This window comes from Diaporthe citri (assembly GCF_014595645.1).
Source record: "Diaporthe citri strain NFHF-8-4 chromosome Unknown scaffold_13, whole genome shotgun sequence".
Classification (NCBI taxonomy): Eukaryota; Fungi; Ascomycota; class Sordariomycetes; order Diaporthales; family Diaporthaceae; genus Diaporthe; species Diaporthe citri.
The window spans coordinates 191,979-207,148 of NW_025064858.1; the positions used below are offsets into that span (position 1 = coordinate 191,979).

The 15,170-nt window shown below is 52.4% G+C and overlaps 4 protein-coding genes across 4 annotated transcripts; 1 reads left to right on the top strand and 3 right to left on the bottom strand.

Annotated features, from left to right (window-relative positions):
- Positions 1 to 1,669: 1,669 nt before the first annotated feature.
- Positions 1,670 to 2,737, bottom strand: INS49_004780 (uncharacterized protein; the record flags this gene model as incomplete). The annotated part of the gene is made up of 1 exon (XM_043165568.1): positions 1,670 to 2,737. One exon carries the CDS (start codon positions 2,735 to 2,737, stop codon positions 1,670 to 1,672), a length of 1,068 nt encoding a protein of 355 aa, XP_043017697.1.
- Positions 2,738 to 3,906: 1,169 nt separating this feature from the next.
- Positions 3,907 to 9,804, bottom strand: INS49_004781 (uncharacterized protein; the record flags this gene model as incomplete). The annotated part of the gene is made up of 6 exons (XM_043165569.1): positions 3,907 to 4,797; positions 4,912 to 6,150; positions 6,271 to 6,477; positions 6,556 to 7,937; positions 8,325 to 9,210; positions 9,268 to 9,804. The coding sequence occupies 6 exons, from the start codon at positions 9,802 to 9,804 to the stop codon at positions 3,907 to 3,909; spliced, it is 5,142 nt and encodes a 1,713-aa protein (XP_043017698.1).
- Positions 9,805 to 11,282: 1,478 nt separating this feature from the next.
- Positions 11,283 to 12,031, top strand: INS49_004782 (uncharacterized protein; the record flags this gene model as incomplete). The annotated part of the gene is made up of 2 exons (XM_043165570.1): positions 11,283 to 11,545; positions 11,617 to 12,031. The coding sequence occupies 2 exons, from the start codon at positions 11,283 to 11,285 to the stop codon at positions 12,029 to 12,031; spliced, it is 678 nt and encodes a 225-aa protein (XP_043017699.1).
- A 220-nt stretch (positions 12,032 to 12,251) lies between these two features.
- INS49_004783 (uncharacterized protein) lies at positions 12,252 to 13,049 on the bottom strand (the record flags this gene model as incomplete). The annotated part of the gene is made up of 1 exon (XM_043165571.1): positions 12,252 to 13,049. The coding sequence occupies one exon, from the start codon at positions 13,047 to 13,049 to the stop codon at positions 12,252 to 12,254; it is 798 nt and encodes a 265-aa protein (XP_043017700.1).
- Positions 13,050 to 15,170: the final 2,121 nt, after the last annotated feature.

Sequence of the window (15,170 nt, forward strand, 5' to 3'; positions counted from 1 at the left end):
CTTTACAAAGCCTGGAGGGGATATCCACTATATAATATAGCAGGAAAAGTTTGCCCCGCCTCTTTGACGGCCGGTGGACTTGATACTGCGATCATGTGCTCTTCTCGAGCCTCGTGGCAAGCGTAAGGGATGGGATCAAAACGAAACAAATATGAAATTTCTACGTCGAAAGGCTACTGGAAGTAGAAAAACTGGAGTAGTTTCAAGTTTCTTCATGATACTTCGACTTATTGTTTTGGTTTGATTCGAAAGCCCGGTGTCTGCAATCAATCTTTCTCAAATCATCTCTTTCTCTCGCCCGACAATCTTGGACGGCGCAACTGGGCCACATTCCGAAGCATCATAGCGACCCTGGTGGCTCTCCAGCATCCTCATTCCACTTAGATCTTGAGTCTCAAGCAATACGTCGGCATCGGCAGTAGACAGACCCAAGATACGACAGGAACCTCGCAGAAATCGGCCGCATCGTAGTCCGAGTTTCTCCTGGATTCTATTTCACCCCGTCCTATCTCGATTGAGGGCATACAACTAATTCATAATTGTCAGAGACTATCAAGATGGGGCATATCTACATGGTTATAAAGCTCTAGCCAATGATAAAGTAGACGGATTAAGTTGATTTGAAGGTACCGTGCTAGCATCCTGAGTAGCGTTGCTTAGGCGAGGTTCGTTATACACATCAAGTACTAGGCGGGTGTGAAATTTGCACACTGTACCTGTCCGGGCATCATGGTTTTACTCGACTACGCGCCCAAATGAGAACATTCCCGCCACAATAACCTTCACTACCAGACTCGGAATGCTAAACCACCAATAATATTAAGCCTTGGTGACGTGACCAATATTATGCCGCAGCTGGCGCTTTCCACATCAAGGTCGCAGATTGCACAGTGAATACTCTCAGTCCTCGATCACTCACGTTGATTGATGGGACCATAACGGTACCGGAATCCGACCTGTGTATAGCTAAAAATAATAATGAAAAACGGGCACCACACAGATAGAGGTGCGTAGTTCTGCTAGAAGCCCCAGTGCTATGCCAAAGGGCACTCTAACGCGAGGAGGAATAAAAGAAGATCATAAAGCATAGGGTCGAAATAATCACAAAATTCTGTCTTCAAAAATAATAGAGGGGAGTTGATTGTTCTGATCAGAAAAGATCTAAAGCAACGAGAGGAAGCCGAAGCTCTCATGATAGCTACCGGAGAAAAGAATGGCCGAAATGCTCACTATGCATTCCCTGCACCCTGCAACAATAACATCGCCATTTTATCGTTCAAAAAAAAAAAAAAAAACGACTTCCGGTTTCAATCTCATCTCCATAGCTCAATTGTGTACCATCGGTGAGAAATAGCACGAAACGTAATCCCCTGTCTTGCCATGATTAAACGCGACATATGACAGGCCTCCGACTTTGGAATAATCTTGCCGCGGCCTATTTAATAAGGATCAGAGTTAGCTCAATTCCAGACAAAACAGCATGCGAACACAATGTACTCACAGCGTCGCAGCCTGGACAGCACCTCGCGCAAACCTCGAGGCGTGGTCATCCCACCCCAAGGTAGACAATGCCTCGGTAAGGTTAGCCACAGCGTGTAAGTCACTCTTGTTCGTCTGGCACCATGACGTATGGGCCTTGACATCAATGCGCTCCTCCCAGGGCCGCAGCTCAAAGACGAAGTAGGTGCCGGGTGTGTTGGTGCTGGGGGTCACGAGGGGCCTTGGCCTGGTCATCAGCAAGACCGTCCCTCTCGTCGAGCAACAGGTGCCAGATCTTCAGGGCCTGCTCGACCCCCTTCAGACTTATATCGTCTGTCTGTGCGCCACCAAGCGTCATCATCTCGCGGACGACAGATTTGGAGTTCGAATTCACTCCGCAGTAGATCTTGAATCGTGCCTTTGAGGGGTCAATGCAGTCGACAGCTATCATCACCGCAGTGCAGCCTGGGGAATATGTGTCCATGAACCTCTCTAGCTTGGCGGCAGGAACGGCGAAGGCATCACCATACGGCTGGAGGCTGCGAATCTGGTCGAACACGAGCTGCTTTGTGCTCAGACCCGTGGCGAGGTGCTTGAGTATGGGAAAGACGTATGCCTTGAGGGAGCACTTCTCTCTCTTCAAGTCAAACGCAAAGAAAACCTGCGGAATGCGGCTCTTGTGCGGTGGCAGCTTGGCCTTTGCCGCCTGAGCTTCCTGGCCTGTGACATTCCAGGCGTCCCATACCTGGTTGAACCACCGGAGGTCGGCGTCGTCGGAGACATAGCGAAGAAGAGGGGACAAGGTGGGCATCAGGTCGCCTGGGAATGGGTTTTCTGGAGTCCCTGCATTGTCCCAGAGAGGTTCGAAGCTGTATCGCACAATGTTTGAGTCCTGTTGGAAGTTCCACGACGGCTCAACGGGCGAACCATCGATGGTGAGCATTGACGTTACTTTAGCTCGTTCTGGTGTCGGGCCCAGTGTTGGAATCACAACATCTCTGAAGATGCGAAGGTGCTTGGACTTCTGCTCTGGGGTATAGGAACCAGAGTTGTCAAGGAGGGTCGCAAGGAGTGGCGCGCAGCGCGTCCACCAGTAACTATGATCATGCTCAACCGGTGGCCTGACGTTCTCAACTGTGATTGAAGTCTGACGGTCTGAACCATTGACTTCGCTTGCAGCGAAAATACCGTTCAGTCCGGGCTCCTTGACAGTCGGCAGTGGAGCCTTCATTGTGGCGTCTTCTATAACAGAGGGCATGATGACTAGTGGGCAGCAGGAAAATGTCTTTGAGTTATGGTATAGTGTTTATTCCAGGGTTGAAGCCATTAAATCAGGGCTCTGGCTGGGGTTTGTGCAAATCATGAGAGCGATATTCTTTTGAAAAGGAGGAAAGCGCTCTGACTGTAGCTTTTTTATAAGTCACCCGTATTGGTTTCGATGGACGAAGTGAGGGTATCTAGTAGAATCCGTGTCGCATTAAGCTCTAAGTCAAGTGGCCCACATTCGGCCCACCCGGGGATTCGGTCCATTCCACACCCGCGTACGCGTCATGTCTACCATTGCCTTTCCGTGAGAGTTTCCCCTGATACGACTGCCGGAAATGGCGTATACCGAAATCCACCATCCTGCTTGACCTTCATGGCACGCGCAGATCTCCAGGGATGGTTGTCTCATGATCATCTCAATCTGTAGTCGCTTGCCATCAAGTTAAGGTGACCGACGTGTGCGGTCCTACTACAATGTGCGAAAATGCCCAACAAGAATGCCAGTTTGAGTTTATATTCGCAGCTCTTTGTGGAGAACTCCGTTCAGTCTTGAGGTTTCAGACTCGCGGTTGTCACATGCTTTGCGGACGTCCGGGTCATTTGTGTGAAATTTAAATTAATTTCCATCCGAAGTAAACTGCCTTTATACAGGGATAACCTTATGGGCTTCCCGAAACTGGTTCGTCCCCCAAAAAAGCTTAAAATGTTCCTTGTTGAACGTGAAGTATGATACGATGTTAGGATGAGTTGCACTGGCATTGCTGGTTAAAACCTTTTCCAGCATTCTCATGGATGGTGGTTGGGGCTCATTGTACTTGGACCTTGGTGTTGATTCCTCTCTATCCGCGAAAACTCAGACGCGGCCTTTGTCCCAGACTACATGCTCTCACTTGTTTACCAAAATCACCTCTAATTACGGGAGGAAACGGGTGCACAGACAAACTTACCGGATGGTCGATATCGTTGGATGCCACAAACATGAATCTATGCGCATTCAGTAGAGCGAAGTAACTAACACTGTCTAAAATGTTCCGCCACATGTAAAAGAGCCGGGTCGAATCACTAGATTGTCGGGCGTTCCCGAAAACAGCTAGCCCAGGGAAATTGCCTGACGAACAAAAGCAGCCAACTTGGACACATACGGACTTCGCTATAGCCAAGTTAGCAATGGATCCACTGCATGTTAGACTGGTGGGTGGCAGGATCCAGGGCCGTTAAACCTACAGTCAAGGAGAAATGATGAGCGCCTTCCAGCCGTTGGCACAAAACGGCAGCTTCATCCACACCAGGAACTAGCTCTTCCCAACCCGCCGTCGAGAAGTCTGTCCTCTGTACAGTCAAGAACTTCATTCCCTCAGTGTCATCTGGGTGCGGCTCGAGTGGTTTATCAGCGCCGACAACGCTCTCGCCCGCCCATATGCACGCGACGGTCTTGAGCCGAGCCGACTGGGCCCGCGTGAGCGGCTCGGCGACGTAGTGCTGCAAGACGGCAATGGTGCCGTTGAAGTGTGGGATCAGCCACTCGGGCGCCTTGCGAGCCTGAGGGCCCGACCAGCCGCCAAAGATGCCTTTCCGCTCGCAATACTCGTAGAAGTGATCTGGCAACGGATCCATGCCCCTGATTGGCGGCGGTGCGTCGATCAGCACGAGGCCGGCCAGGCTACCTGGGCTCTTGCGGCCGGGTGAAACCGCATCCTCCTGTTGCAGTAGGCACTGTGCGGCGCGGTACGCGAGCGTGCCTCCAGCAGACCATCCGCCGACGTAGTACGTATGCTTCGTACCAACATCCTCCGTGTGCCGTAGCTCGAGGCGGCGGTGCAGCTCGGGGAAATAACCCTGGTTGATGAGGGCATCGAGAGGACACATAAACATGGACGCTTCTTTCTTGAGGAATGGACAGTTGAAAGCAATGACGCAGATGTCGCCATTCGGAGAGATGGGAGGTATGGATGCGTATGAAGTGGCTGAGCCAGAACCATCGGGAAACAGGAAGAGCGTTGCGCGGGCCTTCTTGGGTGACCCTTGGAGGATAACCGATGTAGCCTGGGGGACCTGGGGATGGCTGGTGGGTGTGGGTGAAAGCATCGAAGTGTCTTGTGCGCATGTGCTGGCTGGGAGGCTGAGCGGTATCGATGCTGTATTTGTTGTTGCCCTCCACTTCTGTACCTTCAGTGGATCCGGGGCTCGTCTTTCACCAACCAAAGCAGCCTTGAGAGTTGCGACAGTAGGGTAAGCCATGAACAGAGTGTTTAGGTCAAGATGGTTGAGAGAATCCCCAAGCTCTTCACGAAGCCGGCTGGTGATTGCCAGGGACAGTAAGGAGTCAACGCCCAGATCCGCCAGGGCCAGGTTGTCGTCGTCAATATCACCCAGCTCGTAGCCGCTTTCTTCCGAGATTATTTGCAATGAACGTTTCACGACTCCGCCAGCAGCGTCACGATCAGCATACTGGCTTGCAATCATGTCGTTATTGAGGCTTAAAGCTTCTGCCGTCAGCGGTGTCGGTGGTGCCGAGTGGGAGGCAGCAATGTTGACCTTGATATGAAGATGTTGGTGGTCTCGACCTCGAAGACCTGAAGTGGTGACAGGGGCAGCATGAGTTGGCCGAAGTGGCTGCTCGAATTCTTGAACGGGAGATACCAGAGTTGGTGATGGAGAAGGGCTCGCTTGTCGTGCAGGCTTCGGTGGTACGTCGTGCCGGTGATCGACCTGGCTCAGATGACTCTTCACCGACTGTGCTTTGGCATTCCTGTACGCACCCCCGCCCTCAGCCCGTAACAGGATGCCCAATACACGTCGTGGCAGGCGCTGCACCGAATATCTCTCAAACAAGGCGACCACTCTTGCAACGCCGTCATCCTCGCTCATATCAAGCACCACTATGTCCCCATACCAGATGTGGTCTTCACCTTCTGTCATGTGCACATAGACAGTGTACGCCTTGGTTAGCTCCAGCTGCTCAAAAAGGTAGAATGAGCCCCAGCCATGATTTATGTAAGCCTCCCTGTCCAGATCAGCAGTATCTGCTCCATTCAGCGCGAAGCCAGCCGGCTGCGTCAGCGCGTCAACGATCCCCGGATGGGTGTGGAACGAGCCAGCGGGTTTCCCGTCCTCGCCGAGAAGCTGACCAAAGCTGACCCGTGCTGTAGCCTCGTGCGTCTGGCTGTCCAAGACAATGTCTTCGACCAGCTTATGGTCCGGGTGGAACTCGGCCAGCGAGCTGATCATGCGGTACATCATGTTGCACGTGAAGCGGACGGTCCGGTGAGCCGCGATGCCCTGCCGGAGGGCTTGGACCAATTTTGCGTAGGAACCGGCCATGTCGAATTGTTCAATGTGCTTCATGACCTCGCTGTTGGTGAACATGATTGTGCACTGGGCGTGCTGTTGGGGCTTGTTGCGACGCTGCATAAATGTGAGTCTCAAGTGGCCAGCGCCATCTGGTCTAAGAAATAGCTCAACACTCGTGAAGGGGGAAGGGGAATGGACTTGGATGAAGCAAAATCTGACTCCGTCCCTACTTACGTCAAGTGTGCTGAATTTACAAATGGCCGCATTATAATCCCAGTCAGCCTCAACATGTGCTCGCAGCGTTTGTGGGCCGGACGGCTGGGCAATCAACGCCTTCGTCACAGCCATGTCTTTGATGTTGATCAGTCGCTCTGGACATCCGTGACGGTATCGCTGCTGCATGTATTTCCCAAGCGAAAGAGCAATGTCAGAGTAGATAGACTGAAGTAAAAAGGTTTTGTATCAGCCATTGCCTCGTGCAGACGGATTCTCTCAATGGCTTTGTTGAATATCACTTACCGGCGTGCAGAGCGGAACTCCGTCCACGACGTGCCCCTGCACGATCCCATGAAGGTCATGACGGGAGATGTCAGCCTCGACAACCAAGCGTAACTTGTCGACGTCTTCGTCCACCAGCTCGGTCTCCTCGATAATTCTGTGTATGGTCGTGCTTTCGAGCTTGGGGACCTCGATTGCCTTGCGCGCATCACCCTTGTGGAGTGTCCAGTCGTTCACGTACGGCACCCAATACTCCTTGAGATCCCAGCTGTACGCAGGAAGGATGCTGATCGCTCTCCGGCTTCTCGGTGGCAGATCGAGATAGAATTGGTCCCAGTGGATCTTGGCTCCGGCATGATACAACGTCCGCATCGTCTCCGTCAGGTGTGACCACATCAGCACCATGTATTCTGTTTGTGGTGCATCTCCAACCCCAACTCTATTGCGAGTGCTTGAGCGATCCGCCAAAGGTTTTGGCGCTTCTGGTTCCATTTCCTGTATGATGCACTGGTCTGGGATGGCATCTGATGAGTGACAGGCTGCGACAAGATCTGATTCCGTAGAGACACCGACCGGCTCGCTTTCGAGGTCTTTTAGCTTGGTGATGCATAGTATGTGACGACTCAAGAGCGTCTGGTTGTCTTCACCTGCATGGGACAGAACATCCAGCCGCGCTTTTGAAAAACCTATCTGCTGGCTTGGTATCCCATCGCTAGCCTTGGATGTGATCAGCCTTAAGACGGGGATTTGGGCCTTGTGGTACACCGTGAGGCTGTCCAGTCTTTCAAATTCCGCAGTGGCGGCGGAATACCAGTCTTCTCCAAGACCTGACTGCCGCCTCTCTGTTTGCTGCAGCAATCCAAGTTGGATGGAGGCGCCGGCTAGGTAGATTGCGCCGGCGTCGGAAAGCACACCCGCGACGTTCAGAGCCGAGTAGATATTCACGTCGCCGTCGCTGACAGCTGCGACTGGCTGAATGCCCCAAGATCTCCATAGCCTGGACAAAACAATCTGCGTACACACGTGGGCAAGTTGTTCCGCCATCTCGCACACTCCGGTGCTGTTGTCAGAATGTTGACCCTGGATCAGCTGGTGCGGCCCATGACGTCGAACCGACTGCGTGTACCTGCTGGCAAGCGGTCTCACAGGCTGACTGGTGTCTGTGCCGTTGTACGAGTGCTGAGACTCGAAATGTTGACGCGACTCGCCACAGCCCTTCAACCCTAATGCTTTCATGACAGGGGGAAGGCCGAGACGTCTCACGATCTGTTCCAGATGGTAGGTGTCCCTTCGAACGCGAGAAAACCTTTCGTAGAGTTGCCTGAAGTACGGTTTGCATGTGAGGGACCCAGTAAAGGTGAAGACGATCGGCCGAGTCATCACTTCATGATCAGTGTTGGCGACTTGCAATGGCCTCACATCAGTCAGGGCGGAACCTCGTTCCATTCTTGTTCTTTGCAGTTCGGCAAATAGCTGAGCACAGAGATCCGCAACTGAAGAGACAACGAGCATAGTTCGATACGAGTAATGGTTGCGACGTGCCGTGGTTGTATATGAAAGCTGTGCGAGGTTGATCTGACCCCGCGTAGCTTCATTCTCGAGCCAGAGGTATAGGTTCGCTATATTTCTATAATGGGATTTCTTGCTCTTAGCGGAGATGGCTATGATATAGGACGTAGGTTGATCCGTTCCGAGTGGATGGTCCAGTGCCGCGGAACACTCGTGTAGTTCATGTTCCTGCAATGGAGCTTCTTCCAGTATCAAGGCTGAATTTGCGCGTGCGATCATACCCAGGTCATACACAAGTGCACGCTTTGGCTGGCTTCGAGACGATGCTTTCGCTCCATTGCCCCATTTGATGGCTTTTCCGGTGGAGATGTGAACGTTGCGGTGTTTAGCCAGCTCAACGGGGAACTTGGAGTTGACCCGCGTATGTATTCCGATGTGCGGCGGTATGATGTTCTCCCTGAACATTAGCAGTACTTTGATGATACTGCTCAGTCCCGAAGTCGCCTCACCATGACCGATGTTCGCCATAGCACTTCCAAGATATAGTGGCATGGCTCTACTCGTGCCTGCCACTTTTGAAGCAGATGTCGGTGCAAGAACATCCACTGCACATGCAACTCGGCTGGCATCCCCAACCTTGGTACGAGATCCGTCCATCTCGACGTATGTGATCGATGCTGGGTCCATGTTTGATCCTTTGAGCACCTTGATAAACAGGCTCTTCTGGATATTGTTCTGTGCCGAATCATACCCGACTGAGGATGCAGAGTTGTAATTTGTGGCAGCTCCTGCAATAACACCAAGAACGGTGTCGTTCTCAGCCACAGCGTCCTCGAGCCTCTTGAGCACGAGAGACACTACCGCCTCCCCGCGACAAAGGCCATCAGCTGTCTCATCAAAGACCTTGCAGTTGCCACTGCGGGACAGCAAACCTGCTCGGTCCAAGCCGGCGTGTACAGCCGGGTTCGTCATCACGTCAGCCCCACCCACAATACACATGTCGGTCTCCTGTACCCAGAGCGAACGACAGGCAATGTGCACAGCCGCCAGGCTGGTGGAAGATGATGTGTCGACAGAAAGACTTGGGCCACCAAGGTCAAAGGTCTCGGCGATGCGTCCTGAAATGAAGGCCCGGTTACTTGCGCGCATGTAGTGTGAGTCGACCTTCTGGGTGGCATTACAGTCTCTCCATTCGTTGCCTTACACGCCACAGTAAACCCCGACGCGGTCCCGCCGCGTGGAAGGTGTAGCAAAATCTCCATCGACACCGCTTGTCCAGACTATTCCGGCTTGTTCAATCGCCTCGTAGGTTGTCATGAGTGCCAGTCGCTGTGCTGGGTCCATGCGGGTGGCCTCTTGAGCCGAAATTCCGAAGAAGTCCGCGTCGAAAACATCCGGATCATTTAGCCAACAGCCCAAAGACGTCCTGCTGAAATTCTTCTTCCGTCCTGACGGATCTACGTGGGTCTTGGTGTTCCAACGTAGCGGCGGGACTTCCTTGCTGACATCAAGTCCAAGCCGAAGGATGTCCCAAAGGGCATCCGTGGTTGCGGCCTCCGGAAAGCGGCCTGCCATGCCAATGATAGCGATCTTGTCCTCGTTCGGACGCGAATTTGACTTCGCAGCTATCGTCCGTCTAAAACCATTGTTCCCAGGGGCCCTCTCTGACAACGACGGATTCTGCTGTTGAAGACCAGTGTAAATCAATTGGTCAACGGTCGTCGCCACAGGGACCACCCTCAGTGCAATATTTCCACGCATATTTTGCAGTCTTGTTTGCAATGTCGCAAGCACCGGGTCCCAGCGAATGGGTTGTAACAATATTTGCTCTACCGCAGACTCCAGCACAGCCTGAAAGTCAACTTGACTGTTTGCGGCCTCCGCAACATCTCCTGTTGTGCTGGAAACAAGCGGTATCCGAACCGTCGATCTACATGCGACTGAGGGACTTCTCCTGCAAGCTGAGGCGTGCACAGGATGTACGGCTTGTTCGACATCATTATGGTTGTAAAGATGAGGTGCATGATATGGTGCAAAAATCTGCAAAGGTCGAGGCTTCCGTTGTCCAAGCTTCGAGGACGAAGATTCCGCAGATCATTGGTCTGAATATCGTACGTCTGGTCCCAAAAAACACACACGTCGAAAGATGATTGATTCTCCATAGTGACAGAGGAATCCCGAGTGATTCGTATCAGTGTGGTGTAAGTCGTTATTAAGCTTGGAGACGCCGCTTGTGGGCTCATGTAGAGGTGAAGTCTCCAGACCAGCACGATTGGCTTTGCCTCACTTCATCTGCTCAACTTTGGTAATTACATCCAGCCAGAGGCACGTGAGGGAACATTTCTATCAACACTGCGTTTGTTGCACGAGCCGGGTCTCTCGGTCAAGGTGCGTTTGCTCCATCACTAGGAAGTATTTCGGTACTTTTCACAGCCTTCAGGCTTTGGCCACACTGTGTTTTTTTAATCAACTGTCCATTGGTTTGTGTGCTATCTGCTTAGCTTTCTGATTATCCCTTAAGCCTAAGCTTATATATAAAGTCACATATAGCTTAATATATAAACTTTATCCTTGATACGCTCGGTCAACATCGTGGTGATTCTCACGTCCTACCACCCACGGCTTGGTGTTTCTTGTATCTCAATGTACTGGAATTTTTAGCCTGTGTGTAAGTATGGTAGCGCGGAGTGCTTGGCTCGGCTCGGCTCGTTGGTAACGCTGTATTTAGACTAGCGCTTTGCGGAGACTCAACTGCCAAGGCTGGGGACGGACGTTTTTTGTTTCGAACTAGAGCTTGTATATCTACTGACGGCAGCTTTGGGATGAACGAGTCTAGATCATGATTTTGCATTATAGGAGGGCGAGCACCGGACGGCCCGTGGGTACATTCCAGCGCAACCTTAGATAACTGCAGCAGTTCTCAGATGCTGCCGCAAATCTTGTTGGTCTCTTACTGTCCGGTGGGGAAGTGCGGCCTCCTGAGGCTCATGAAACTTAAGTCAATTTCGCAACTCGGCCATCTCGCGGCGGTATTTTCAAGATCGGCAGCTCCGGATCTGATATCACACCTCAAGGTGAGTATTCAGACTGCGTTACCGAAGAAAGCCCCGGAACGGCATTCAAAACAAGGCCCGAGGATTTAAAGGGGACAGTTTTGAGCTCTTGTAAATTGCACGGAAGGTTCCTAGGACAGACAAACCCTGCTCGCCACCAATACAATATTTCGTCTGTTCCCTATCATGAATCGCTTACAACTAGCCATCATCAATTTTGTTGGTCTCATCGTGCCCAATGTCTTGTGCCAGGCGGTACAACCATTGAGAATCACGACGATTGCGTCCCATGATGGATATTCGGTACTCGAATGCTGGCAGATTGACTCTATTCCCGTCGAGTACATGTCTGCGTTGAACTATGGCATCGGAGGCCGCACAACAAACGTGAAATGGTCCACACTTCAGCCGAGAACCTACGTCGGCGAAGCGTGGGCTCCACGTGTCCAGTGAGTAATTATTGTACTCAAAGAAACAGTACCCAGCGTGCAGGGCCAAGATACTGACGCCGAATTGATAGACTGACCATTGTATTGAATGGAATGATACGCGTGTCTGCGCCTTATACGCCGCCCCAGCCGTCCTCTCCTAATGCCACTGCAAGCTGCATAGCACAGGCGAACCCGGCCATACCACGACAGACCGCATATGTATTGTCAAACAGGCTGTTATATCAGGGGGCTGTCCCCTCTGCGAGCGCGGACAGTCAAGTTCCGGCTCGCCCACCGCCGGAGGAGATTGCGTATCTCATGCCAGGCACAATGACCTCCAGCATCATCTTGGTCACCGATCTTCGGAGCGAGAGCAATATTGCGGGCCATGGCGCTGAGTTCCCTTCAAATGAGCCTACTGTTCTAGTTCAAATCCCCTTTGAGAATGACGAGATACCAGCACACACTGTACTTGGAACTGGGAGCTGTAGCAACTATAGATGAATATCTAATGAGTATCTGACGGGATCGTATCAGAAAACAATTAATGGTCTTTCGTTGAGGTGCTGAGATCTGATATAAAATCATGCCTTGCTGCATCCACCTCCTCTACCCCGCCGAGTCAGCAATTGTCAGAACAAAACGACATTGGGTATTTTAGACACAATGAAAACAATCAAGCTTGTCCAGCAAGCCTTCACCACGCAGTGCCCCCCTCAAGACCTCATACGACGCTCTGTGGCTCGAGAGCAGGCTCATGCAGCTTCCTCCCCGCTCTCTCGAACAGGCCCTCCTCCACGCCCTGCTCCAACTGTTCCATTTCCCTTCCGTGTTTCCGCTGAACTCTCTTGAGCAACAAAGTATTGATTACAAGCAATGCCCCGCAGATGACCAGATCCGCGCCCTCGACGATACCGGTAACCATAGCCGTGATGCTCCAGTCTCCATGCTTCTGCGAGTAGACAACGACAAGGGTCGAGATCAAGCCGGCCAGGGCGTTTGTCGCTCCCGGGAGGTATATCCTGTTGAGCTGCCAGACGTAGTTGGACCGCCAGCGGAAGGCCAGCCACGACAGGCCGGCGGCGCCGATGCCGCAGGAGATGGCGGCGATGACGAGCAGCGGCACGTTCTGGACGTGGCCGAGCACGGCGCTGGCGGTTGGGGACTTCTCGGCCAGCTCCGGGTCGTCGGACAGGTCGCGGATGCTGGTGAAGGTCCCCGGGAAGACGATGAAGCCGGCGAGCAGGATCCAGCCGAAGAAGGAGGCGAGGATGTTGTGCAGGCGGGGGATCTTGTCGAGGCTGAGGAGCATCTCCATGTAGCGGGTCTGCAGGGTGTCGACCCTCTGCAGGCCGGCGGTGGGCCTTCGCTGGGGGCCATTGCCCGTGACTGTCCTCACGGACGGGTTGCGCGTCGTGGATGATCTAGTCGAGGAGAGGCGTCGAGGAGAGGCCTTCTCTTCCCGTATGGAGGGATGCCTCACCGGAGGCGGCTTGCTCGTGGATGGTTGTCGGTGTGGCATTTTTCGATGTCAAGTTTCAGACTATTTGCTTATTCTACTTGGAAAACAGTGGGCTTTGAACTTCTAATAGGAGACAGTGGGGCTGATGTAGGCATATTATTGAAATGGAATGGTGGTCTAATTACAAGACAGAGGCCGGCCTGTTTGTGGGCTTCATGATGGTGAAGTAGGAATACTCGCCGTCAGCCCTGCCGTCCATGCTAGCAAGAGATCGGATAACAGTGAATGAAGCCGCGGACTGACATCACCACGAGAGCTGCACTCGAAAATGGTTGGCTGCTTGCCCTGATTTTCCTGTCTTCCACCGCCGGGCTAGACGAATCCAGAAGTTGAGCCGCCACACCGCGTGAGACGATAGAACAGGAAAACTATCAGGGACCAGTCTTGGCTCTTTTGGGGTGTGTCAGCTCGAGAATGGCGCGCAAAAACCTGGTTCGGGCGAGCAGGTACAGGGGCCGTGGGGGTGGTATCGGCATGGGGGTCGCAGTCCTCATGCGGAATGACATAAGCCCCCGTCTGTCTGCGGAATCTTCATCCCTCAATGCCGACGGCAGCGAACACTAGTCTATTTCCAGTAGACTTGATGGTCTTGGCCTGCTTACCAGTAGATTATAAGGTGAAATGCTACCTGACAGCACGCCTTGCTGGCTCCACTTGAACGCAGGGTCCTGCAAGCTACACTTCCCATCGTTTAGTCATCCTTCCTATGTGAAGCAGCCCACAACTTGAATATCCCTCTTAATGTGACTGTAGCGTGGTCAGCTACCCTGCACGATGAATGTGAAAAATCAGGCAGGAAGGCTAAACTGATCAACACCAGTACACTTTCGCTATCCAGCCGACGACGATAAAACCTTACATAGGTTCGACCGGGGGGATCCTCGGCTCTGCCAATATCAGCCCTAGAAGCAGCCGGAACCCAGGCGATCTCTGCCTGCACGTACAAATGTGGCACTACGGGTTTGACCTTTGCTAGTTGGCTTGCATACACAAAATTCACCTTGCAGGATGCTATATGCAAAATGCCAAATTTTGTGGAGATGGTGAAATCGGCAAGGCACTGAACGTAACTGCGAATAATAAATTTCCTCGCTATTTTATATTGTAAAATACACTTGTGTTTTGGTAGTCTTTCTCGGGTGAACTGTCAAGATGCCCCCCGTCACCATAATCAAATGTCTCCTTCGTAATGAGGCTTTGGGCTTCTACTGCTATGGAAAATATTTACTATAGCCACTAGGCGATTTTTATCTAAATCTCTACCCGTTCTTTACGGATTTCATCGAGGCTTCTTGACTACGCTGTAACCAATGTGACGATGCGTCAGTGCCACACCCGGTGAATGACCTTTTCCCAAAGCCCCACCCGTCCGTCATTTAAGCATTTCCTTACTTATGACGATTCTGAAGAATCATCTGTGACTTGATGGGAGACGGTATAGGTGGCGCTTGGAATGTACTTAACTCCCTCCTCAGACAGGCTCGGGCCTCCGAACCACCGATGTCGGATCTCGAGGAAGACCTTGCTGTTGGAACACAAGGGCGATGGTGGCCAAGGTCGGGAGCCGTGGATATTGATATTCTTACGAATTGCGTTGTCCATGGTGACAGCACCAATTTCTGTGTTCTTGTAATGTGTTGCCTGTGGATTGATATCTTTCAGCATTGTCCCATGTCTCCTGTGGATGAGGGTGTCGACACTAGAATTATCAAGAGCCACCAAGCGTCCAGCCAGTCTCCAAGGGCGGACCGTTGCCGCTTCGATTCACCTGGGCCTCGAGTGTGATCGGGCACGGAATGCACACCAGCTCATGTCTCCTCATTGCGCTTCACTCAGCGTTGCACACGCCTCCAGCATGCAGGAAGGCCTCGGGGAAGCAGAGGTGGAGGTTATTTAGGCACGTTCAGTCAAGGCACTTCGATGAATCAATTAATCATACGAGGCCCCGAAACGGCATACGCCCCCCCCCCTCCAAATGCCCAGAGGCGAAACATCGTACGACATAAGAGAGGGAAATTCCCCCGCTCCTTGCTCCGTGACCTCGCGGCGCTTCCTCCGCTCGTCAGCAGAGAGATTTGCCCAGAAACGCATCATGTTCATGGCCAAGAGGGGATGGGTTAC